Here is a 24,878-nt window from a genome sequence, read left to right on the forward strand (position 1 = left end):
GTAGTTAGCATTAACTACTAACTAACCTAAAATGCAAAACACTTCTAAAGCATTTGTTAAACCTTGGTTAATGTTAAAGTTGTATCTGTTTTTATTATTTAATGTACCTGAGTTAACATGAACTAAAAATGAACAGATGCATTTTTTTATTAACTAACATTAACAAAGACGAATAAATACTTTAACAAATGAATTGCTCATTATCAGTTAAAGGTATGGTAGGCGATTTGATTTATAAACACTTGTTGTTATACTGATTGAAACTCTCTTCACATCCTGACAACAATCAATAATAGAAGTGGCCTGACTATTAAAACATGTACATATTCTGTGGAAGTCACAGGACCAAAAAATGTTCGTCCAATCATTGCATTAGGTCCGAATACAATGATACGATGTCCTACCTGCCTGTTAACATATGTATTTACATTCCTCTGCACACCTGCTCACACGCCAGCGTGTTCCTTAAGGCTATGCAGAGTTGTAGACAGACAGTCACCGCCTTTTACAGTTCCTCCTGAAACAAAACAACAAGCTTATGCTGCATTCACGCCATGTCATAACTGTAATTACGAGATGGCAACCCGTGGGATTCCACCTAAAAACCCGTGACATTCTACGGAGCTGTTCATGTCCTCAGACTCGGATTTATGGGTTTCTGTGTTAACACTATCAATGCCGAAACGAATCTCCTGCAGTCAGGTGGTACAAGTAAGAGCTCTTAAAGTCATTTATGTTCATTATTATTGTAATGTTATGTGTTTTGAGACATAAGGTAGTTTAACGCCATCTCTTGTTCTCGCGATGTGTTGCAGGCGCTGCTGTACATGTGTTTTAAAGGAGGCGTGGCTTTGGAGACGCTCTGAAGGAAGGATGGGTTCTTATGCTTTCAAAGATAGCTCGCTATTATTGCTAGCCTCTCCGAAATTACCTACCCTACCTTTAATGTTATTCAATGCATTAACTAATTGGGACCTTATTGTAAAGTGTTATGAAACATGGTATAAACATCTAAAAAACTCAAATTGTTGTGTTGGGCAAAAAAGAGGTCAATTGTTTAAAGCTACACTGTGTAGGATTTTCTCCCATCTAGCGTGAAATTGTTTATGACTACCAACTGAATATGACTTTCTAGCCCCTCCCATTCCGAGGGCGTTTTAACTCATACGGTGGCCGTATTATTTCAAATCCGCCGGCAGTCGTGAGTAATCTCCCCCTCGCATTCGTCACGGTGCCACTGAGTGTAAAAACGCGAAAGGCGAAGCTTGAATTTCCAGGTATGTCCCTCTTTGGCTAATGTATTTTCAAGATGGAGGTGCAACATGGCTGCCGCCATTCGAGCGACTTGCTCGTATGTATTCTGAATGGCAGATTCTACGCTTACGAGAATACTTGATTAGTTGGTAGAAGTAATTACACATTAATGAGCACATATCATTTTGAAAGAACAAATTGTTTTTTGCTAAGAATCAACTTTAAAAATTACACATTGTAGCTTTAAAAATTCAAAATATGTGACAACTTGCCCCGAGCTGACATTTATAAAAAAATACCCTTGTCCTGAGAACACAGTTCAACCTTTCAGTTAAAATTTGCCTTCACTGCATTGCATATAAATGATATATAAATAAAATTATTACATATATTACATTACTGGAATTTTAGTTTTGGTGATAAAACCCACAGAAAACATTTGTCAAATTTAATTTTAAATATTAAATTTTTTAAAACCAAAATCCCACATGCCTTTTCATGTGTCCCAAAATTAGCCCTGCATTTTAGGAGTAGATTGTGAATGAAAACAAAAACATGTTTTTGTTTTACAATTTATTTTTTAGAAATGTAGATGATGGATAAAAGGCCCAAATAAAATCAAAGATCATACAAACATGTGAACTGGTTGGACTTTCACAAAAGTAACAAGTGCATAAAAGTGAAGAACAAAAAGGTAAACAATGTGAAGCGATTCACTAGAAGAATTGCTTCTATCATACTTTCAGGTCACATTTGAATAGTTGCACTTATACAAACACAGATAGCCTACATCATTCACAACACACAAACACCAAAATGAGTTAGGTTAAATGCATAGATACTCTTAAAAACCCAACATTTTAATTTAATAAGAGTTATGTTAAAACAAACAAACAAAAACAAGGTAGGGTCAGGATACTAGAAAAGAAACCGCTTCAAGTTCCTGAGGTATCTTTGAAGACAGCTTGTAATCCTCAGTACTTAGATGCTGTCTACTGCAGTAATGACAAGCATTTTGTTCTTTTAAGACTAAAAAAAAAAAATTGCATGCCTAATCCCAATCTTTTGTGTGACTGACTATACTTTGAAAGATTGAAGATCCTGGAAAGACAAAATATCCATTCATGAAATGAATGCATACAGCTAGAAAGAGATTAGGCTCCCTTTACTTTTTGATACATTGCCAGAAAATGACGCTGCTTCCCCCACAGTCAGTTCATCCTGAAATAGCAGCGACACAACCCTAGACGACATGTGTCTGAATATTCACCAAGTGTGTAAGTGAGCCACTGCAGCAAAACCATAACAGCTGGAACTGCAGCAGTTTAAGATGGAACATTAAATGGTAAAATTTCTGATTTGTTATTAAAAAAAATCAAGCAAAGGAAATGTCTAGTGACATAAGTAGTAAATAAGGGAGTTAGGCAGTGCAAAGAGTGCCTTGTGAGGTTCACATCTAATCATATGGCTGAAAAAAACCTTTAATGCAAATTCCAATCTTTCTCACATATTACATGAGGCACTTTTAAACTGTAAAAAAAAAAGTGCATTTGAGATCAGGCAGTAGCACCACTTGTTTATGAGGTCACTTCTATCCGCTGGTTTCTCACTTCCTTCTCCTTCCGCAGTATTTGCCTTGGCATCCGGCGCCCCCTAGAGGAAAACACACTGTCACTACTATTGAGAACAGTGAGTTTATTCAAACTACAAAAAGTGTTAGTTTAGGCAGGGTCATTGAGATACTATTATAATTTTGAATGAGTTTTTACTTTATATTTTCCGTTTTAATAATTTAGTTGTGCGTGTTTGTTTTTTAAAATTCTTAAATATGTCTATATAGTTTTACATGTAGGTAGGTTACATGGTTAAATATTTTACCACTTGCTTGAGCGAGGAAGATTGAGAGAAGTGCCTTTATTTCTGCTTACGTACCTCTGTAGCCTCCTGCACCTAGAAAGCCTTGAAGAGCTGCATATTTGGCTGCTTTTGCTATAAAAGAGTCACACATTTAAATGCAATACATACTTGCAAATGGATAATGTACAGGTTTAGGCCAAACTCTCATTTTATCTTGTGCTGCATTTGAAATATTAGCTAACAATGAGTTTGCTGTAATAGCAGCATGTCTTACATTGCTGAGGTGTAAGTGGAGCACTTCCAGTTCCCCCTGCGCCAGTGCCACCATAACCTACAATACAACATCATTAATCACTCTAAACCACTTACATTGATTATTAAAACACACCAGTACAAGAAAACGTCACTTATTTATTTACACACCTTAAAAATGTCGCTCTGGTAACGTTTGGATTCAGAAAATGTTCTAGAGATAATTTCAATGTCTTTCCCAGCAATGACTTTTTACATGATTCTTTTTTTTGTTTTTTTTGTTGAGAAATTCAAATCATTAAAGTAAATTTGCTATACTGTCACACTCCTACATTTTATAAATGATTTCCCTCACATGTATCATCTTTCTTTCCACACACATGCACTGCTGAATGTCTGTTTATATGCAGCCTTGTTGTGTACAGAACAATCATACAAACTCATGTAATTTATTCAGAACTGTAATGGAAAATTACTTTTCTTTTTGCTTTGCCCCCATTTCTTTATTCTCGTTTAAATACTTAAAAGGATAGCTCACCCAAAAATTCTCATCATTTTCATCATTTACTCGCCCTAATGTCGTTCCAAACCCATAAGACTTTCGTTCATCTTCGAAACACAAATGAAGATCTTTTCAAATCGGGCAGATTTTTGTCCCTGAAAGTCCATTCACTCAACTTTTTATGAGCCGTTTCATCCAAGTCTATTGAGACACAGTCGCTTTGTATGATGAACAGATTTATCTTAGCTTTTTATTCACATTTAAAAATGTATCAATATAGAGCACGTCAAATATGGTATGACGCACTAGAACAAACCTCATTAGTTCTTGTGTGTCGAGCCAGCACATTTGAGCTTTGTTTACCATTTAAATCCGTTTATCATAAAAAGTAATCGTGTCTCTTTAGAAGACATGGGTTTGGAACAACATGAGCGTGAGCAAATCAAGACAGAATTTTCCTTTTTTGGTCAACTAACTCTTGAATAACATCTAAAAGCTTGAGTTGGTGATGTGCACATTAAAGTTGCCATGATGTCTTCATTACCTGGATATGGCTGTTGATTTCCAGCACCTGGACCTACACCAGTCCCATATCCAGGGACTCCTCCTCCTGCAAGAGAAACAGATCTACTGTAAATCCGTATCTTGATATCTGTTCTTTCAATGCGCTTCATAAATTCAGCTGAAAATGTGTGGATAAGCCCATTTTCTCAAAGAGAACTGAGGACTGATATAATGGCTCACCTGGCTGATAGCCCTGACCACCCAAGGCACCCGTGCCATAGCCTTTAAGACGTTGAAACAAACACAAGTAAGTAAATCCATCCATCTGATGGCAACCAGCCAACAAATTTTACATGCAATTTATGCTCATTCAGTTGCTGAGACAAATGAATAAGAAATTGACACACAAAAAAAATCATGCAGTAAGTTAAGTGAATTTACCTGATTTACCTGTCCCTGCTCCTCCTGGGTACCTGAGACCTGACACCAAACATTACAATTAATAAAAGGAACATTGTCTCAAACATAAATTTTCATTCACACCTATGAAATAATTAATCTCAACACTGTAAAATGTGATCAGTTGACTTCATTTAAAATAAAGTGAGGAAACCTGCTGCCTTAAAATTGTTAAGTAAATAAACTTCATGCATATTTGAAAAAAAAATTAAGTTACATGAAATGACATTTTTTCAATTACTCATGAAGTTTATATAATTAATTTAAGCAACGGGTTTCCTCACTTTTTTAAAGTTAACTTAACTGATCTTTTTTTTTTTTTACAGTGAAGTGACATGTAAGTATGTATCCTTAACCAGTTTAATCCCAAAATTTTACTCCTTAGACCTCCCTAACACAAACTTTATGCCCTCTTTGATTTTATGTTGGTTAAGTTAGTGAAATATTAGGTTTTATACCTGTAAAACTAGACCTATTTACACATATCAAACTTAAAATAACAGTAACATATCCAACATATAAGAGTGAGATATAGTTAGAATTTACTTCATAACTTAGTTGGCAAACTCATCTGAGGTAGGCTCATTCATTTATGAAAAACAGAAGCCAGGATATGGAAACCATACACCATTTAGAAGCAAACACTTTAAAATAACATTAAGTAAAATAAAATATAATATGGTCTCTGAAAATGTTTTAACAGTAAGATATTAACAGAAACTTTACCTCCACCGGTTCCTACTGGGCTTCCAGCACCTCCTCCAAGACCTCCAGCTCCACCTAAACCTCCATAGCCTACAATAAAAACAACATGTGAAGTGAGATCTACATCATCATCATTACCATATGATGGTAAAGATGTCAGTAGTGTTTCAATTCAACTGAATATTCTCAACTTGTGTTGTCTTTACAAATATAATTCTCCAATTATGTTTTCAACCACATCCACATCTGATCACCTGGTATCTGCTACGGGTCTTAATAGATGTTAGTGATTCTGTTCTTGTGGAAAAGAACAAACTTTAGCATACTTTTAAAAAGAGTACTTATTACAGCATATAACACTTTATTTCAATAGTCCACTTTAGACATTCTACTAACTATAAGTTAGTTGGGGAGCATCAAAATAAAGTGTTGGCAGATATTAAGCAGACAGTTTACTAATACTCTAATGACTGCTAGTTGACTTGTAGTTGCAAAGTAACTCACAGTTAGTAGAATGTCTGAAGCGCACAACCGAGAGAAAAAAAGTGTTACCTTCAGTACATATGAAATATATTAACTTCAAATATAATATCAAATAGCTCTACAGTTAAAATAATAATCAATTAATTTACATTTGCTTTAGTATGCTAGTCAACACATCAAAGTGTACTTCTAGCATGACAAAAGATAAAAACATTCATTACAATGTAATTTAAAGTCAAACTTTTCATTTGACATTACTGAAAGTGTATTTTTTAAGAAAACTTATGTGGCCTTTTATTTCATTCACATTATATTATAGGTAACGTTTTTAAATATATACTTTGAGGATTTGAAGAACGTATTTCTTTTTCACAAGGTCTGCCTCTCTACCATCATCCAAGCCAGATTAGTAGATTTATTCATGGTGAATATAAATTCAGGCCCTGAAGCTAATGTAATGATGATATTGTAATAATTAGTCACAATTATGTTAATACTTTAAAAAACAAGAACCTGGGGCTAGTTGCATAAACACAGCTACTAACCTAAGACTGAGTCTTAAGAACTAGCATGACTAACTAGCAGTTTATTACTTACAGCTAATCAGTCTTACTTTTCGGATTCAAAATAGACCAAATCTACCTTTTTATGTAACTGACTTATAGTTATGAGCCGTCTAAGCAGTGTTAGACTAGTCTAAGCAGTTTATGCAACCGGCCACTGATTTCCCAGGCATCCCAGCTCCAGCTGGATATCTGGCACCTACACAAACTCATATTAACTATTTAAGCCACCGATGTGTAGTGAATGCATTTCAAGGTGAATGTGGATATATATTGATATACATTTGCAATGGATATTGTCATTCATTTATAATTACTGACATCTAATTATAATTGTATTAAATTCCTTTCAATTCTATAAATGGATTCCTCTATTCTAAGAAAACATTTAATCAAATTTTCAAATTTTTTTTGAATACTTATGTTTAATGTATATTAAACTGCATGATACCTCCACCCACTCCAACTCCTCCAGGACCTCCGCCAGCACCTCCTGGTCCAATTCCTTGACCACCACCAAGACCTCCACCAACTCCTCCTCTTCCAGCCCCACCCAATGTCCCAGCTCCTCCATAGCCTGATAACACATGACATTTTTTATTGTGATTATGAATTTTGCCTAAGGATTGGTTATTGCATCATTAAAGTGATCATTTAATGAGTTTTACATACTTTTAGGTGGTTTTAATGCACCAGGACCATAACCAAGCCCTTACAAAACAAACAAATATTAGAATATTTAAATGTAAAAAATTGTGAGGCAAATACAGCATGAAATGTGTAAATACCTCCAAGTCCACCGGCACTGCCCGGGCCACCACCATAACCACCCGGACCACCTCCATAACCGCCCGGACCACCTCCATAACCGCCCGGACCACCTCCATAACCGCCCGGACCACCTCCATAACCGCCCGGACCACCACCATAACCGCCCGGACCACCTCCATAGCCACCGGGTCCTGTTCCATATCCGCCTGGGCCTCCAAGCCCACCAAGTGTGCCTGCTGCCCCATAAACTTTGATCAAAGTGATAAAGAGTTATTTAACAGTCTTTCTAGTTTAGTCCATGTGTATAAACACAACCAAACTGCATTTTTATTATAAGAATTGTGGAATAGCGAGAATATTTTCTGACACCTTTTCCTTGTTTTCCGCCCACTGCAGCCCCACTGGGGAACCTGAGGCCTGCAAAAAAGTTTGAAAAATATAGTTCTCAGCACAAGACTGGTGCATAAAATATTAGGAATATGATGGCTTTTTTGAGTTACCGGTCCCTGGTAGGATCCCACCGGCTCCAAAACTTCCAGCTCCACCATAACCTGCAATAGATTTACAAAGCCTAAGTCTTCTGTAGATGTTAAGCTTCTAACTGAAGGCCAAAAAATGCTCATTATGTAAAACATGATCGTTTTCCCAAAACAGTTTTTGAGATATTTAAGTGTTCATTCATTTTGTTTTGTTTAAATTTAGCATTGAATTATTTTTAATATTCCACAATAAAATGTTTGTTGATCTGATCAATGCTTTGATTACTTTTGCCTGGTTTCTGCGCCCCGAATCCTGTGCCTGCAGCTCCACCTCCTGGTAGCAGACCACCACCTCCAGGAAAAAGTCCCGCTCCTCCTGCTCCTCCCACTCCACCCGGACCTACTCCACCCACACCTCCAACTCCCAGAGCTCCAGTTCCACCTGGACCACCATAAACTAGAAAAAAACATGTTGATTTTAATAGATTTATCATTTTATAAACATGCACATAAAAAGCTGGTAAATTACCTTTAGGAGGTTTAACTCCACCTGGTCCTCCACCAACTCCTCCCACTCCACCACCAACTGCTCCTGGAACTCCACCAACTCCTCCTGTTCCACCACCAACTCCTCCTGGAACTCCACCAACTCCTCCTGTTCCACCACCAACTCCTCCTGGAACTCCACCAACTCCTCCTGGAACTCCACCAACTCCTCCTGTTCCACCACCAACTCCTCCTGGAACTCCACCAACTCCTCCTGGAACTCCACCAACTCCACCTGGAACTCCACCAACTCCTCCTGTTCCACCACCAACTCCTCCTGGAACTCCACCAACTCCTCCTGTTCCACCACCAACTCCACCTGGAACTCCACCAACTCCTCCTGTTCCACCACCAACTCCTCCTGGAACTCCACCAACTCCTCCTGGAACTCCACCAACTCCTCCTGTTCCACCACCAACTCCTCCTGGAACTCCACCAACTCCTCCTGTTCCACCACCAACTCCACCTGGAACACTGCCTACACTTCCAGGTCCTCCTTCAATAGTGCCCGGAGTATCTCCACGTCCAGCAATGGCTCCACCTCCAATGCCTACAGTAGGACAAGTGAAATAAAACTTTTTACAAATAAAAAAGCACCTGCTTGCCCAAAAATACTGAGACAGTAAGGGTAAAAGTGAATGGCATGAAGTACCTGGGGGTTTTAGTGGTTTAGCTCCTGGTAATGTTCCACTATCACCAACTCCTAAGGAAGAAAATATAGTTATTTGAAGAGATTCAGTCACACTGTCTGGAACATACATTTACAAATAAACAAAGCATAAAAATCTCTTCAAGCAATGTTAACCACAGACTTTATTTCCAGATAAACTGACAATCTGTCAAAAACATAAAAAGATACTTTTCAAAGGAAAATTCTCATTTTAGGACTACTCACTAAACTGACTGACTAACCTTGAGCCCCTGTAAACACGTTATTAACAGAGTCTGAACAAGCTATTTAGTAAAGTTGCCTCTGTGTCATAAACATGTTATGTGTCTGATTTTTAAATGTAAAATGTTTTTGGATTAAGAAAAAAGCATTCACAAGCTCAAAAAGTTATAAAATAAGGTTTTATAGGCTACTACATCCGTATGCATGAGACTCCTCCACCACTAGAGGGAGATGTAACATTAGCAAATTATAGTCTGACGAATGAAAAAAATTTAACATGGCGTAGTTGGATAATTTTGTGTAAATCAGCTCGAAGAACTCCACCACCAACCAAAAGAAGAAACTGAGAAAATAATCTTGAGCTCAGTGATTACTTGTGAGGTCATTATTTTTAAAGTTATGAAGACAGATCTTACTCTCTGGCCTTGGCAATCCCGTTCCCCCTGAAAAGAGAGAATGTCAGTTGCAATTGTCAGTGGTAAATAGGATTTTTCAAACTTAATAAGTGACTGATATCACAACTAGAAGCTAAATACAAATTAGACAAATTACACACCTAAAACACGAACCAAAAATGTGGTATTATGTAGCTCTTCGTTTTCTTTCACTATAATATGATCCACATGAAGAAACAGCTGCTATATAGTAAACTGACAGCAATAGGATATAATTCCACTGTAAATGTAAATATGAATAGCTTGTTTTACCATCATAAGAATAATTGGCTAAAAAATAAAATTATGCCATAATTTACTCCAAAACCTGTATGGACTTTGATTCTTCTGACAAAAAGCTGAGATTTTTAAAGAATATTCTGACAAAACTGAACGTTTTTCATACAACTCATGGAATATCATCATGAGGTAATGTTGATAATTTCCTTTTCTGTCTGAACTATTCCTTTAAAACACAGATTTGTAAGCTTATGATAGACTTTAACAATAAGTGTTGTAAGTGCATTTACATACAGTGGAAAAGTACAAATATGAAGGACAGCACCTGGCACCTTCAAGTCCATCTGTCCATAATACAGTGACCAAAAATAAATGGAAAAATGCAAAGGATAAGGATGTCTACAAGCTCACTGATCCGGAAGGGTCTACCTGGTCTTTCTCCCGCTAAGATGGGTGTTCTTGTTCCAGCAGCTCCATCAAGCCCATCAGCTTCAATGGGGCCACCAGTAACACCTGAAAAATATTACATACTGCTCAGTTCCTATCATATTCAGAAAGTTGGAAATCAAACTTAAGGCCGTAAAATGTTCCATTGTTCATTAAATACTTATAACACAACCTCCAATGGACCCACCTGATCCTTCTATTGGTCCTCCAGATTCTAAAATGATCACAAAATAAAACTGGTGGCTAAAAGGAATCGCCTGCTCGTTTTTTTTGTATTATTTCAAAACGACAATATATCTTTCCAGATATATGGGGTGGAAAGAAGGAAATTAAACATTTTCTTACCAGTCTTGGGAGCTTTTGTTCCACCTGTGTGTTTAACAAAATGTTAAAATTACAATGCAGGAACAAACAAATTAACAGCTAAACAACAAATAATATATGTCTATAATTGATAGAAAAAAAAGTAATGTCCTTGACCTCCATCCCTACGAGTTCCACCATCAGGGCTGCCAATCACTAAACAGGGATCAGATAAGACTGGTAGTTATGGCACTATTTTGGATATTACATGCGTGTATCTTAATAAAGTACATTAATTAATTAATTGCATTACCTCCATCAACTCCAGGTTTAGGACCTGCTCCACGATCTGTTCCGGAAGCATCTGTACTACCTGGAATTGTTGGTCCTCCTGTGATGCCTGGTACCCCTGGATTTAAATAAAAAATTAGAACAGTAATATTATATTATACTGGAGAGATGATATAACCAAAGATCACAAACTCACCATATTTGTCTTGCTTGGTTCCTGAACCTTGTATACCTCCAGCCCCACCTACACCACAGATGAAACCTGAGCATGGAAACAAATTCCTTCCTGTATCTATTAACTGTTGTTTAGTTTAGTCCTCTTTTAGCAGTGTTCACCCACCAGTTCCAACTCCAGTTCCTGTGGCCCCAGTTCCACCAGTTGCTGGTACCGACCCACCCAACGCACTTCCAACCCCACCAGCTGGTTGTCCTGTTAGATGCAGATGCATGAGGTCAAATCTTAGCCTGAATACATGTGGTATTTTAACCGTGAATGTAAGGTACCATAAGTGGTTTACCATATTTAGGTGGTTTTTGTGCTCCTCGATACCCTTTAGAATGAAATATAACAAGAGATTCACCCACAGATGCTTAAACCAAATGTTTTAAAACAGTATTTTATGTCTCAAGTTTAGTGATCAGCATTGCACATCTAGTTTTTAAAACTTTACCTCCATACCCCCCATATGGCAGAACTGAAAAAAAAGAGTTAAATAAGTTATTCTAAACTTATTATTCTAATTCAGCATACAAATCAGTTGTTAGTTTGGTTTGTAAAATGTCTAATAATCTATTCAAATTTTAGGGTATGTTATGCATATCTTAAAGGGATACTCAAACCAAAAATGAAAATTCTGTCATCATTGAGCACATTTACATGCACATATCTTAACCCAATTATGCTTAATAAGCAAACAATTTGCTCACATGAGCAAACATTTGCTCATGTAAACACGTTAACGCATTATCCATTATCGGAGTATGGTCATAAACGGCTTAAGCATAAACTGATAGATTTATCAGTTAGATTTTGCCCAGCATGTATACACATTAACCTGTCTTCTGTTGGCTTATTGAAGTACACATGTGATATGTGACAGGAAAGCGTCCTTACTGCAGATTTAAGAGCATCCAGACAGAGCGAGTGTTTTGTGATGAGGAGGAAATATATTGCAAACGCATTCTCATCTCATGCAGCCAAAGTAGAAGTGGTACAGTCAAAATGCTGCGTGAGAGGATAATGTATGAGTCTGTAAGATTCCCGCTGACTTGATTTAACATCACAACCAACATAACTGGATGGAATACTCAAAGACAGATACAAGAATGATTACATTTTGATGTCACTTGTGGGAAATAACCTGATTTATTAATAAAATCTTGTAAGCACGGTTTACTTGCATTGCCGGGTTATTGGTTTGCATGTCAACTGGGACAACAGATTATTTCAATAAGATGAATTTTGGGAGTTATCAGCGTCCATGTAAACGTGATAATTTACTCACCCTGTGGTTCTAAACCTGTAAATAAATCTTTATTATGAAGAAAAACAAAAGAAGATATTTTGAATAATGTTGAGAACCAAACAATGACTTATTGTATGAACACTTGACATTTCTCAAATTATCTTTTTTATTTATGTTCCACAGAAGAAAGAAAGGAGTTTTCATTTTTGGGTGGAGTATCCCTTTAAAGAGAAAAAAAAAACAGTTGCATGTCAAATTGCTTCACATACCTCCAGCACCTCCTCCTGGTACAGCTCCTGCTCCTAACACACCTCCAGAACCAGGTAAACCTGTCAAAATATTCCGGGGTTTAGACCCATTTTTTATCATTCCAAGGCAAACATTTCATTTTTGACACCTAAGTATATAATATCAATAAGTTGATATTAAACATAACATAATTATTTAAATATTAGTATTTAATGTACATGAAATATGAATCTATATTTGAAAAAAACAAATATATTAATAAAATATTTAATAACGTTTATAACTTTTTGAATGTAGAGTAAATTAACTAATGATAAACAGCCACTTGCAAGACATATGTAAGTGTATGTAGTACAATTATATATTTAAACTTGCCATATTTTGCTGCTTTTGATCCAGGTCCATATCCTATAGGGCATTATGTGTAATAAATTAAAAGACATGTAGATCAGATACAGCTTTAATAATACACATTTTCTAATGCCTATGTAAATTACCCATTTTTGACTCGCTTAAATTACCTCCAGCACCTGTTCCATACCCAGGCCCAAGCCCTCCTCTGCTTCCTGCTCCAACAGCACTACCAGGCAGTCCTGTTCCAGCAAATCCAGGACCTCCTACAGTCCCTGGACCATAACCTCCAACTGGCCCTGCCCCTGTACCATATCCTCCTGCTGGACCGGTTCCTACCTGACCCTGCAGACCAAGTCCTGGAGCCCCTCCGCTCCCACCAGGACCTGGATTAAAACAATTGAATAAGTGTTAATGCCAAGTTGTAGAAAAAAAAAAACACTATGTCAATACTGATTTAAAATATCCTACCATATTTAAGAGCCTTTGGTCCACCTGGATAAGCTGCATTCAAAGTGAGATACAAAGAAAAAATGTAGAAATGGAAATTAACAGAACCTCCTAACTGCATGTAATTCAGGCCCAGTTTAACAGATTAGTTCAATTAAGGCATTTAAGAAAAAAACATTACTGGTCTGCATCTTGAGATAAAACAACATATTTTAAGATATGCCATTACTTTCAGTTTTAAGTTGCTTTCAGTTAAAACAGCTCAAACATGCATTTTAGTCTGGGATTAGTTTAAGCCTTGTCTGTGAAACCGGGGGAAAATGTTTGCCAGCATACCTCCAGAGCCAGGTCCATATCCTCCAGCAGGTACTCCTCCTGGCCCATAACCACCGACTGGTCCAATTCCAGCACCTGGTGTTCCTCCTCCAGCTCCAGCTGTTCCGCTACCAAGTGACCCTCCTAATCCTCCAGGCAATCCTATTCCACCAGCTCCACCTGGAACCCCTTTTTGCAAAAATGCATGAAAAAATGTCATTTATAATTCGATTTTTCTACATGGACTCTAAAGATTTTAGAACAAAATGATTTAACTTCCCCTTACCATATTTGCGAGCTTTGGCCCTAGCATATCCTAGAATATAAGAAGACAATGTTTGAGAAGAATTTAGATTTTTCAGTGGTTTAAGCTACATAAAGTTCTTATTTTTAAAACTTTAAACCTTTTAGCTAATTGTGTGTCTAAAAAAACAGTGTTACTATTAGGATTTCAATTTCTTTTATCTCAGTGTCTCAATCAGAGTAAACCACACACAAAAAAGCAAGGTCTTATAGCCCAATTAGTGCCCCTGTGGGGACCTCCACTGATCCTTGCATCACTGCATACCCTCGAAAAATACACTGACTGCAACACTCCTATCTAGAGAGGGGCATCTGAGCAGGAACATCCAGATCTTTACCTCTGTTCACCTGCTAATAAAAAAACTCCAGTCTAGCAAATTCAAGATGCCACCTCAGAAAACCTTGGCCAGGCCAATGTGGTCATGCATGACTACACATTAGTGAACTATAAAGAAAGAAGAGCAGATTATGGAAAAACCTTGGCCAGGCCAATGTGGTCATGCATGACTACACATTAGTGAACTATGAAGAAAGAAGAGCAGAGTATGGAAAAACTACCTATGCTTAAAGCACCATCCAGTAGATAAACCAACATTGTGCTCCAACCACACTAAACTTACATTGCCGTGTGTTTGAATGATGCAGTTATCCCCTCTGAGAACACTGATAAGACACTAGAATGTGCCCAAGAATGTGATGGCTAAACTTACAGCCAACCCAAAGAAAGGTTATCTGGCTAGACATGTTACTTAGGTTTCCAGATTGGCCAGGGTTTAATTAAACTCCAAGAAAGGCCAAAGCTATCATTTTCTTATGACACTGCATTTCCATGGTTTTTAGAGATGCTTTGCCTGTCTATGAATTCCTGCAAAAAGAATGACATACCTTGTACATTATTCATACTGTCTAGATAGAAGAAACTCAATAGGCAGTTGTGTAGAGAAAGCTGTAAAACTGAGTTGTGCAACATCCATTCACACTCCTCAACAGTTAATATTCCGTGCAAAGTATATCAATGCATTGTCTTTGTGGTCCCTTACACTTAAGAATTTTCATCTTTTTACCACATTGTTGAGGGGAAAATACAGAAATGCTATGGCAATCAAGGGTACTCTCAGTCAAGTCTGGTGGTTAGTAACCTTCCTTCTCTTTCTCTTTCTCTTTTTTCCCTCTTTTCCTTAAAAAAAAAAAAAAAAAAATATATATATATGTATATAATATATATATATATATATACTAGAGCAACACATGGGAGTGAACTACAGTCTGAGACAATTTCTTAAAAATACGCCACAATGTACTGTGTTAATACAAAGTTTTTTTTACGTATTGATTTTTCACAGGTGCTTTACCTACTTTTTGAATTACACATTGCATTGTGTTGTGTTTTAGGGTTAGAAGAAATGTTCGTAAGCTTAACAGATAATGTCCTGGTGGAAAATGACCATGACCTTTTCTGGTTTTCTACTGATTTAAAAATAAAAAAATACAGTGTACTCATTTTAGCTTTCTAAGAGTTAGTCCTTTCAAAACTATTTAGACTTACTTTTTTAATAATTGTAAATACCGATTTACCTTCAGGTCCAAAAGCACTTCCAGGACCAAACCCACCACTGGGTACACCTCCTGGACCGTAACCCACACCAGATCCAACTCCAGTTCCTGGTATACCCCCTGCCCCACCTAGTCCGACACCAGTGCCTGGTAATCCACCTGGAATACCTGCACCTAATCCAGTGCCTGGGCCTAAACCAGCACCTCCACCAAGTAGACCTAGAAAAGCAAAAATAATATATTTGGTTGCAAGCTACAATAAAGTTTGGATAATAAATGCTATCAATAAACCATAAAAAATATTTTAACAGTAAGTTAAAGGATTGAATTAACTGTTGTTTTACCATATTTACGAGCTTTTGCCCCTGCATATCCTGCAAAGCATCAAAGTATGTAATATGACCTCAAAACGTTATAATAAAATTTACATCATACAATATGATGGTATCATTTTGTACCAGAGCCAGGAAGTCCTCCAGAACCACCGCTAGGAAGACCACCAAATCCACCACCAGGCAGTCCACCAGCTCCTCCACCAGGTAATCCACCAAGTCCACCTCCAGGTAGCCCACCAGTCCCAAGACCTCCACCAGGTAGCCCACCAGTCCCAAGACCTCCACCAGGTAGTCCACCAGTCCCAAGACCTCCACCAGGTAGTCCACCAGTCCCAAAACCTCCACCAGGTCCAACACCAGACACACCGGCTGATCCACCTGGTAATCCTCCAGTACCTAAAGTCCCACCATGACGTCCAAGCTGAGCTACAAAGCAATTATCAATGAATATTAATGTTTTTCCTTTCTTACGGTTTCTATGACTGTGGTAGAATCTCACAACTTATATGTAATAAAATCATAAAGTCTTGAGTTTTGGGTGGAGAGTACAGATCTAAAACAATCAGAGTCAAATAAAAAATTATTAGGGCCGGATTTGGCCTGTGGGACACTAGTTGAGGAGTCCTGATGTAGGGTATACAATATTTGCTAAATCATTAAGAGGGACATTTATAATATTTTCCTTTTTATCTTTGATTAAAAAGAGACAAGAATTAAGTCTGAAATTTTGACTGACCTCTTACAATAAGGTTGGAGAATCTCATTGCATACATAATACTTAACAAATCTGCATAGCATTCAATCATGACAAATCATTTCTCATGCATTCTGTGAAAAGCTAGGGCAGGTACAGCCAACCTCGTTCCTGGAGAGCTACCTTCCTGTCTGAACACACCTTCCTGTAATTTTAAAGTAATCCTCAGCACCCTAATTTAGGTGGACAGGAAGGTAGTGTACTGGAGGAGCAGAGTTGCTCAGTCAGATATACATGTTATGGACACTGAAGACTTTTAACAATTCCATTATTATTTTTTTTGCGTTTCAATAGATCTATCACATTGCAAAATGCAGAATGTAAAGTCATACCATATTTTCTTGCTTTAGCCGCAGCATATCCTAAAAAATAACAGAATAGTAGATATAGTTGTGCGGTTAATAATAATATTAACTTTCAGCAGCAAAACAAAGTCATTTTCAACTAATATTATTATTTTCAAGATACCTTCAGGACCAACTCCAGCTCCGGGGAGACCACTAGCTCCTAAACCAGAACCAAGGGGTCCACCAAGACCACCCAAGCCAGAACCAGGAAGTCCTCCAACTCCAAGGCCACCCACTCCCAAGCCAGAACTAGGAAGTCCTCCAGCTCCAAGGCCACCCACTCCCAAGCCAGAACCAGGAAGTCCTCCCGCTCCACCAATTCCTATCCCTGAAAAATAAACATAAAATAGCTGTAAAATAGACAACCCAAAATTAATAGAAATTAAGATGATTCTCTGTTTCTATATTTGCCAAGAGCATTTGCTAAATGCTGCATGATAAATGTCAAACAAGCAAAATCAGCTGGTCATTTTTCATGTCTACTTTTTAATGTAACTGATGAAAAATTTCACCCTGGTTTCACCCTTATATCTGCTGTAATTTATTAACACCTATCCATTTCCATGATAGAGACAGTTGTCAGCCAGATGATTGTATATAATAAGAATTTGAAGGTTTTCTTACCATATTTCCGAGCTTTTGCCCCAGCTCCCGATGAAAGACAATTCATAGATATTATAATACTTAAGCAATTGTCACTGTTTTAGATTATCTCTAAATATTTCAGTCTATTTATAGTAAACCCTAAATTTACCTCCAGGATAAACACCACCAGCTCCCGGATATAAGACTCCAGGAGTTGCGCCACCAGTTCCAGGAATGACTCCAATGCCTGGTACACCTGGAACACCGCCTATTCCTGGCACACCACCTGCACCAGGTACACCTCTTACACCAAGCCCACCACCTAAACCAGGAACACTACCAGCACCTGAAAGGAGAGTCAAAAATATCAAGCATGTTCTTTTGACATGTATTGAAATATTGTTCCTGCATGACTTACCATACTTGGCAGCTTTAGCCTGAGACTTTGCAGCGCTTGTGCCTTGAATGAGGTAGAAAGTAAATTTCTATAAATACTCTAAAACTCTGTAATCATTTGGCAAGTATAGTGTATTATGGTTTATATCAAATGTGAATAACTACCATGGATAAATGGACAATTTTAAATGCCTACTACCTCCAGACTTAGGTGATATAAGAGGATATCCACGGAACACGCCTGGTATTTGTTGACCAAAACCTCCGCGGCCTCCTGCAAGAGAAAAGAGAAGTGATCTCTGTTATAAGTAGTTTTCCTACCTTATTGAAAGAATTGTTCTTTCAGTAATTTAATTTACCATTGGCTCCAACTGCACCTTGACCAAGCTGCCCTTTAAACAATAAAATAGGAGAGAGCACTTCAGAAAGCATTTTCATTGTTGGATAAAGCTATAAATTATTATAGCAAATAATTACCAGTTTGAGATCCTGTGGCTACACCTGGCAGAATGCCTCTACCACCAAAGCCTAAACATAAAAACAAAAATGCAGATTTGTTATATCTGTGTGAATATTCTAGAAACACTGGAAAATCTTGTAACTATCAAATATTTCAGTCACTCACCTTGTCCAGGAACAATACCCCCTTGGTATAACCCAGGGATCCCAACACCTTGTTTGAATGCAGAAAAAGAGAAAATATAAAACAATGCTTTCTTATCAAAGATTTGTTAAAACTATTCCAGAAAAGGGGAGCTCTATCAATAGACGCCGATTACCTGGAACTGGTGCCTTCCCAGTCTTTCCGACTTTGCCCCCAGTGCCTGTCCCAGTTCCAGGTAATCCAGTTTGGGGGAGAAAAGGTGCTAGGAGCCATAATGAAGTTGCAAACAATTTATTATGATAATATTTATTATTAAGATACTTTAATAAATAAATCAGTTAAACAATTATGCCACTCAAAACCTACCTCCACCAGGCCCAACTCCTGCTCCTCCAATTCCAGTTCCAGTGCCACCAGGTCCAATTCCTACTCCTCCAGGACCAACTCCTGCTCCACCTGGACCAAGTCCTGTGCCACCTGGACCAATTCCTACACCACCATGTCCAATTCCTGTGCCTCCTGGTCCAATTCCTACACCTCCAGGCCGAACTCCTGCACCACCAGGTCCAATTCCTACACCTCCAGGACCAACTCCTGCTCCACCTGGACCAAGTCCTGTGCCACCTGGTCCAATTCCTGTGCCTCCTGGTCCAATTCCTACACCTCCAGGCCGAACTCCTGCACCACCAGGTCCAATTCCTGCACCACCTGGACCAAATCCTACATCACCAGGTACAAATCCCATTTCAGAAGGATCAAGCAGTTTAAATATGTTTTCTTGAAAAAAATGTGCTTTAAATCTTTTGCCAAGAAGAAATGTTTTGCTGTGATGTAAAACAAGATGCTTTAATCAAGATTTGTGTCCTACCACAAGTAACAAAGTAATACACCTTTATTTATGCCAATACTCATGTCCATAGATCTAGTTCTACCTGGTTTTGGTGGCTTCTGGCCAGCTGTTCCAGCTCCAGGATAAAGACCTCCAGGCCCACCATATCCACCATAGCTGCCTAAAATCAAATTCCATTTTTTAAGCAGCAAAGCACGTTCGTTTTTCATTTTTACCTCAGAAAGAAAAATATGATCACTTTATGCTTTTTTTAATGTCTTTTATGTCTTAGTTTTATTGTAACATTTTATCCAAGTTTTTCATAACTCCAGTAAAATGTTCTTTATTTTATGTCTATAACCTAGGAGGAAAGAAAGTGTATCCTTACCACCTGATGGGTAGCCTGTTCCAGCACCTCCAGGTGTAAGTGGAATAGCACCAATCCTGGGATCTCCTGCTCCAAGACTTCCTGTTCCAAATGGTCCACCACCGAAACCCCCCGGCCAGCCATAACCTAAATTTAGACCATCAAATGTAAATGCATTTCAAAACCACTGACAGTATGCCGCTTTCAAACTTAAGATATTTCTGAATGCAGTAGCTATAAGAATTAATAAGAAATAGTAACTTTCACAGTGAAAACAAAATGTGGATTTACAGTGTGAGTGCACAGTGTTTTTGTAGTAATTGCAAAATACTTTTTATATTTACATCATACCTGGTTTCCCAGGTTTTCTGCCTGCACCTGTGACAATGCAAAATTATTTATTTTATTGAAATAGATCAATAAATCAGAAATATAGAAAAATAAATCAGTATAAAGGTATTAAAATAACTACTGTTCTTTGTCTACTATTAATAATAAAGATGTATTATCAGGACTCAAGACACCTGGTCCAAAGCCACCTGGTCCAACACCACCTGGGACAATGCCACCTGGTCCAACTCCACCTGGGACAATGCCACCTGGTCCAACTCCACCTGGTCCAACTCCACCAGGTCCAACACCACCTGGTCCAACTCCACCAGGTCCAACACCACCAGGTCCAACTCCACCAGGTCCAACACCACCTGGGACAATGCCACCTGGTCCATATCCACCAGGAACAATGCCACCTTGTCCAAAGCCACCAAGGCCTCCATAACCTGTAAATAATGTGTATATGTATATAAGACCAAAGTCCAACAATAAATCTTAAACAGTGCATCTTACAGATTGCTAACCTGTTTTGGGGGGTTTTCCTCCCACACCTAGAAGCAGGAAAAAAAAACTGCACTAAACAAAACCTATGTTTGGGGTTATGCTTTTAAATATCCATAAATAGTTAACATTTACAGCAGTTTTATTAAATTCCTAACCTCTTCCAGCACCTCCTGGACCAACTCCACCAGTACCAAGCCCTCCCACACCAGTGCCCACACCAACTCCTGAAAAAACAAAAAGAATTCTTAGAAACATCACCATAAAAGATTGTCTGCGTTAAAGTTTAACTTTGTGGAGCACAGTGGAGTTTATCTACCTTGTCCAGGTAGTCCTGTGCCAAAACCACCAGCTCCTGGACCAACACCAAAACCACCAGGTACTAAACCTCCAAGGCCAGCACCCCCTGGCCTCAGTCCAAGGCCCCCAAGACCACCAGCACCACCAAGACCTCCAGCTCCAAGAGTGCCTGGAATACCCCCATAACCTGTTTGTGTGAAGAAAGACTCATGCAAACCTCAATGAAACCAATACATTGTTTGCTCAATTTAATGTATGTTGTTAAAATTGTTAATATATACAAGCACTTTATTGACTGCAGTTTTCTCCCACTCACCAGGTTTAGGGGGTTTGCCACCAACACCTACAGATAAAACATATAGGGTGAGTGAAAAAAGTGCTTCCCAGAAATAGATCAATCTCAGTCTACCCCCTTACCCAACAAATATGAAGTTTCCAGTATTATTTGGCACAGGTAATTGAGTTATTCTACAATCCCACAAAGACTAGCAGAACCTTGTTAAGGAATAGTTGAGATATGTTTGATTACTTATTAGTAAAATTACTTTTAAAGAAACAATACCTGCTCCAAGGCTTCCAGTTCCAACACCAGCACCAGGGCCAGTCCCTCCAGGTCTAGTTCCCACGGCTCCAAAGCCTCCTGGACCTATGCCACCAGGTCCAATACCTCCTGGACCAATTCCACCAGGTCCAATACCTCCTGGACCTATGCCACCAGGTCCAATACCTCCTGGACCAATGCCACCAGGTCCAATGCCACCCGGAATTATGCCACCAGGACCAACTCCTCCAGGTCCAAGTGATCCAGCTCCAGGAAAAACACCTGTACCACCTGGTCCAATTCCTGGTAGATATCCTCCTGTGTTGACAAAATGAACTTCTCATCTGATGTAAAATCAATGTCTCTGGCAATCTTCATCAATAACATTAATCCAAAATTTTAACATGAGTTACAACGCACCTGTTTTAGGTGGCTTGACAAATGGCCCTATTAGAAAACATTAAATTGGTTATTACATATTTAGGTCCTTTTTGTGCCTTGACAGCATGCCCTTGAATAGTTTATTATGTTAATCAGAGATAATAAAATGAATACAATTTTATAAAAGTGACACTTGTTTATTCATTTTCTTTCAATCATGCAACAGCAGTTTAAGATAAATTATAAGTAATATGTGCAGAAAATTTCAGCAACCTGTTCCAAGTCCTCCAGTGCCTAATCCACCAGTACCAAGTCCTCCTGTACCAAACCCTCCACCACCAGGCCCAACTCCCCCAAGGCCTCCAGTACCCAGTCCAGCACCTTGCCCCCCATATAGACATTATATACATAAATTATATATAGGATTGATAGAGCACTGATATGCAAGCTATAGACACTAATTGCACACAAATTGTTTAAGAATAAATGTAAAACCTCACCAGTTCCAGGTCTGACTCCAATTCCTGGCCCTGTTCCAAATCCACCAGGACCAGCACCTAGACCAAATCCTGTTCCAACTCCTCCAGGACCAACTCCTGGCCCAACACCTCCGATTCCAAAACCAAGTCCACCTCCTGGACCAGTTCCTATATTGGTTCCAAGTCCAGCTCCAGTTCCAACACCAGCCCCTAATCCAGCTCCAGCTCCTCCCCCTGCACCAGCTGGTATGTAGATACCTGAGAGAGAAAGAGAACATTAATAAACTTCTTTATTAATATGTCCCATGCAGGATAGCATGCCAGACTGAGGACATAAGGAAGCATTTAGTTGTGTGTTTGACCTGACAAACTACAAAGAAAGGCAGAAATTGATGAGGGGAATAAAGAGAATATTTTCTGAAACATTATTAGTAGAAATGACCAAATCTGCTGTGAATATCACCGCACTGCAAACCCATTAAATACATTTTTTTATTATGTCAGACGATGCATATTAGGATCTCACTCCTGCAACACATTACCAGTTTATGAGGACCATTCTTGTTCTTTACTCAGTGATGATGCCACATACCCAAAGGGGTTCTATCTAATCTCCACATCTAGTCTTTTATGTGAAGCCTCAAACAGCACTAAATGCACTACCACATGCGTTTGAGTGTCCTCTCACGTTGCTGTTTAAGGTTTGGAGGCAAGGGGAACAGAGAATGGATTTGATTCATATGAAGAACAACATCCTATACATGACCTTATCCAAGAGCTTAGAACTAAAAAGCTCAAATCCTCTGGGACAAACCCTCTGGGACAAGGACTTATGGGTTGTTAGTGTATGATCGTATATTGTAATGATCTGGACTAGAACTTCTCAGATCTTTCCTTCCACATGAATAAAAGATGACAAGTGGGAAACCATGTTTTATCCAAAATGAAAGTGAATTAAAATCCTTTAAAAATGCAATTTACATTGTTTATAAGAATCCATCTGGTTTTATGTACTATTTGTCTTTGTATCAAAAACTTTCACCAAATGCAAATACATCAGATTTCACTCTAATACTAATATTTAGTTTAAACTGCATAATCCAAAAATAAAAAAAGTATGATTAAGTCAAATATATATTCTATATTTGCTATTTCAGCTCATTTTATTTGAAGAGCTTGTAGCTTTACCGAATCATGGATGGGCAATGTTGCCTTATCGCTGTAAAGTTTAATTAAGATTAAAAGATAATGCAGGAACAAGACTTAAGTCAAATTTCACTGACACAATAAACCATCCTGCAACAATAAAACACAGCATGTCCTCAGTAAAGGACTTCATCCATCCTTTACCTGTAAAACATTCAGAATACATATAACAAATAACTGCATCCACTGTTGGCAATATGGTACTGATATTAAGAGAGCGTGTGATGCTATTGCCAAAACAGCAGTACACCTGTAATGCAATGAGATATAAAAAGCCAAATGAGTTTGAAGACACCTTACCTCCTTGAAGGGAGGGTCTACACAGAAACAGCAGGAGAAATCCATGCAAGAGCAGAGGTACCTTACTCCGGGCCATCCTGCTCTGTAATATCCCTCTCCACTTCCAAACTGTGGGTTTTATCCCCCAAAAGCAAATCATTACACACCCATGTCTTAAACAAGAAGGATAAGGGGTGGGGGGTCAGTATGAAAGAGAGAGAGAGAGAGAGAGAGAGAAAAAAAGTAAGGATGAAGGAACACTACGTAATTAGGGAAACTAGCACACTTGGGTCTTGTACATTATGTTGTTTTTTTTCTGTTTTTTCTAACCCCACCCCTAAACCCCCCTAAATGACTGGTGCTAGTGCATTTATTTGGGTCACTTCTGCCAACATGAGTCAAAGCCTTAGCCAAAAAAATAACAACAGATATTTGAGGATAGGGAGAGGGAGAAAATCTCTCTCTCTCTTAACATCTACCTCACCAAGAGAAACGTCTGCCAGATATTCTCATGGAGAGCATTTATTTTTTATCCAATCAAAAGCAGTAAGAAATCACTCCAGATAAGGTTATTACGTGATCTATTGTTTCCAGCTACGGGGGTGTAAGTAACATTTAAGGCCCGGACACATTATTCAATCATTCAAGAAGGAAGAGAGCTTGGCCACTTGGACAGCCTCCAGCTATCACTCTATTGTTATTAACATATGAGTCCCTGAGGAACATATGAAATCATGTATGTGATGGAAAAACACTGAATGGGTGTGTGTTGGAACACATTATTGAAGGTTGACAACACAGATTTTAATAACCCCTCTAGCCCCAAAGCCTTTAGATCCAACTGGGGTGTTGACGGCTAAGTCATGAAGACTTTTGAAATATTGGTGCATCTTTAAGGCTCAATGTGACCTCTGAGAATGGAGGCTTACAACTGGGACCAATACATAAATAGCCTTTTCGTAAATTAAGTT

The 24,878-nt window shown here is 38.4% G+C and overlaps 1 protein-coding gene across 1 annotated transcript; it reads right to left on the reverse strand.

Moving 5' to 3' along the window:
• Positions 1-2,625: 2,625 nt before the first annotated feature.
• On the reverse strand, positions 2,626-24,056 carry elnb (elastin b). Its single transcript, XM_079846729.1, has 59 exons — positions 23,929-24,056; positions 22,444-22,680; positions 22,217-22,324; positions 21,983-22,009; positions 21,584-21,880; positions 21,338-21,364; positions 21,041-21,208; positions 20,880-20,948; positions 20,745-20,771; positions 20,412-20,666; positions 20,239-20,265; positions 19,909-20,034; positions 19,624-19,701; positions 19,058-19,411; positions 18,867-18,953; positions 18,713-18,760; positions 18,565-18,615; positions 18,447-18,479; positions 18,287-18,361; positions 18,110-18,151; positions 17,861-18,037; positions 17,731-17,754; positions 17,228-17,434; positions 17,092-17,121; positions 16,385-16,431; positions 16,129-16,327; positions 16,015-16,044; positions 15,692-15,889; positions 14,100-14,129; positions 13,835-14,002; positions 13,520-13,552; positions 13,219-13,434; positions 13,073-13,105; positions 12,718-12,777; positions 11,654-11,677; positions 11,501-11,533; positions 11,323-11,412; positions 11,179-11,226; positions 11,005-11,100; positions 10,869-10,907; positions 10,734-10,757; positions 10,576-10,602; positions 10,371-10,454; positions 9,684-9,710; positions 9,028-9,078; positions 8,359-8,925; positions 8,116-8,286; positions 7,851-7,901; positions 7,720-7,767; positions 7,368-7,598; positions 7,252-7,290; positions 7,031-7,156; positions 5,555-5,623; positions 4,811-4,849; positions 4,610-4,651; positions 4,410-4,475; positions 3,386-3,442; positions 3,187-3,243; positions 2,626-2,907 (listed from the first exon to the last, which is right to left on the reverse strand). Exons 1-59 carry the CDS (start codon positions 24,002-24,004, stop codon positions 2,861-2,863), a joined length of 5,817 nt encoding a protein of 1,938 aa, XP_079702855.1. The 5' UTR covers positions 24,005-24,056; the 3' UTR covers positions 2,626-2,860.
• Between the last annotated feature and the right edge of the window lie 822 nt (positions 24,057-24,878).

The sequence above is a fragment of the Squalius cephalus genome (genome assembly GCF_949319135.1).
Source record: "Squalius cephalus genome assembly, chromosome: 17".
Taxonomy (NCBI): Eukaryota; Metazoa; Chordata; class Actinopteri; order Cypriniformes; family Leuciscidae; genus Squalius; species Squalius cephalus.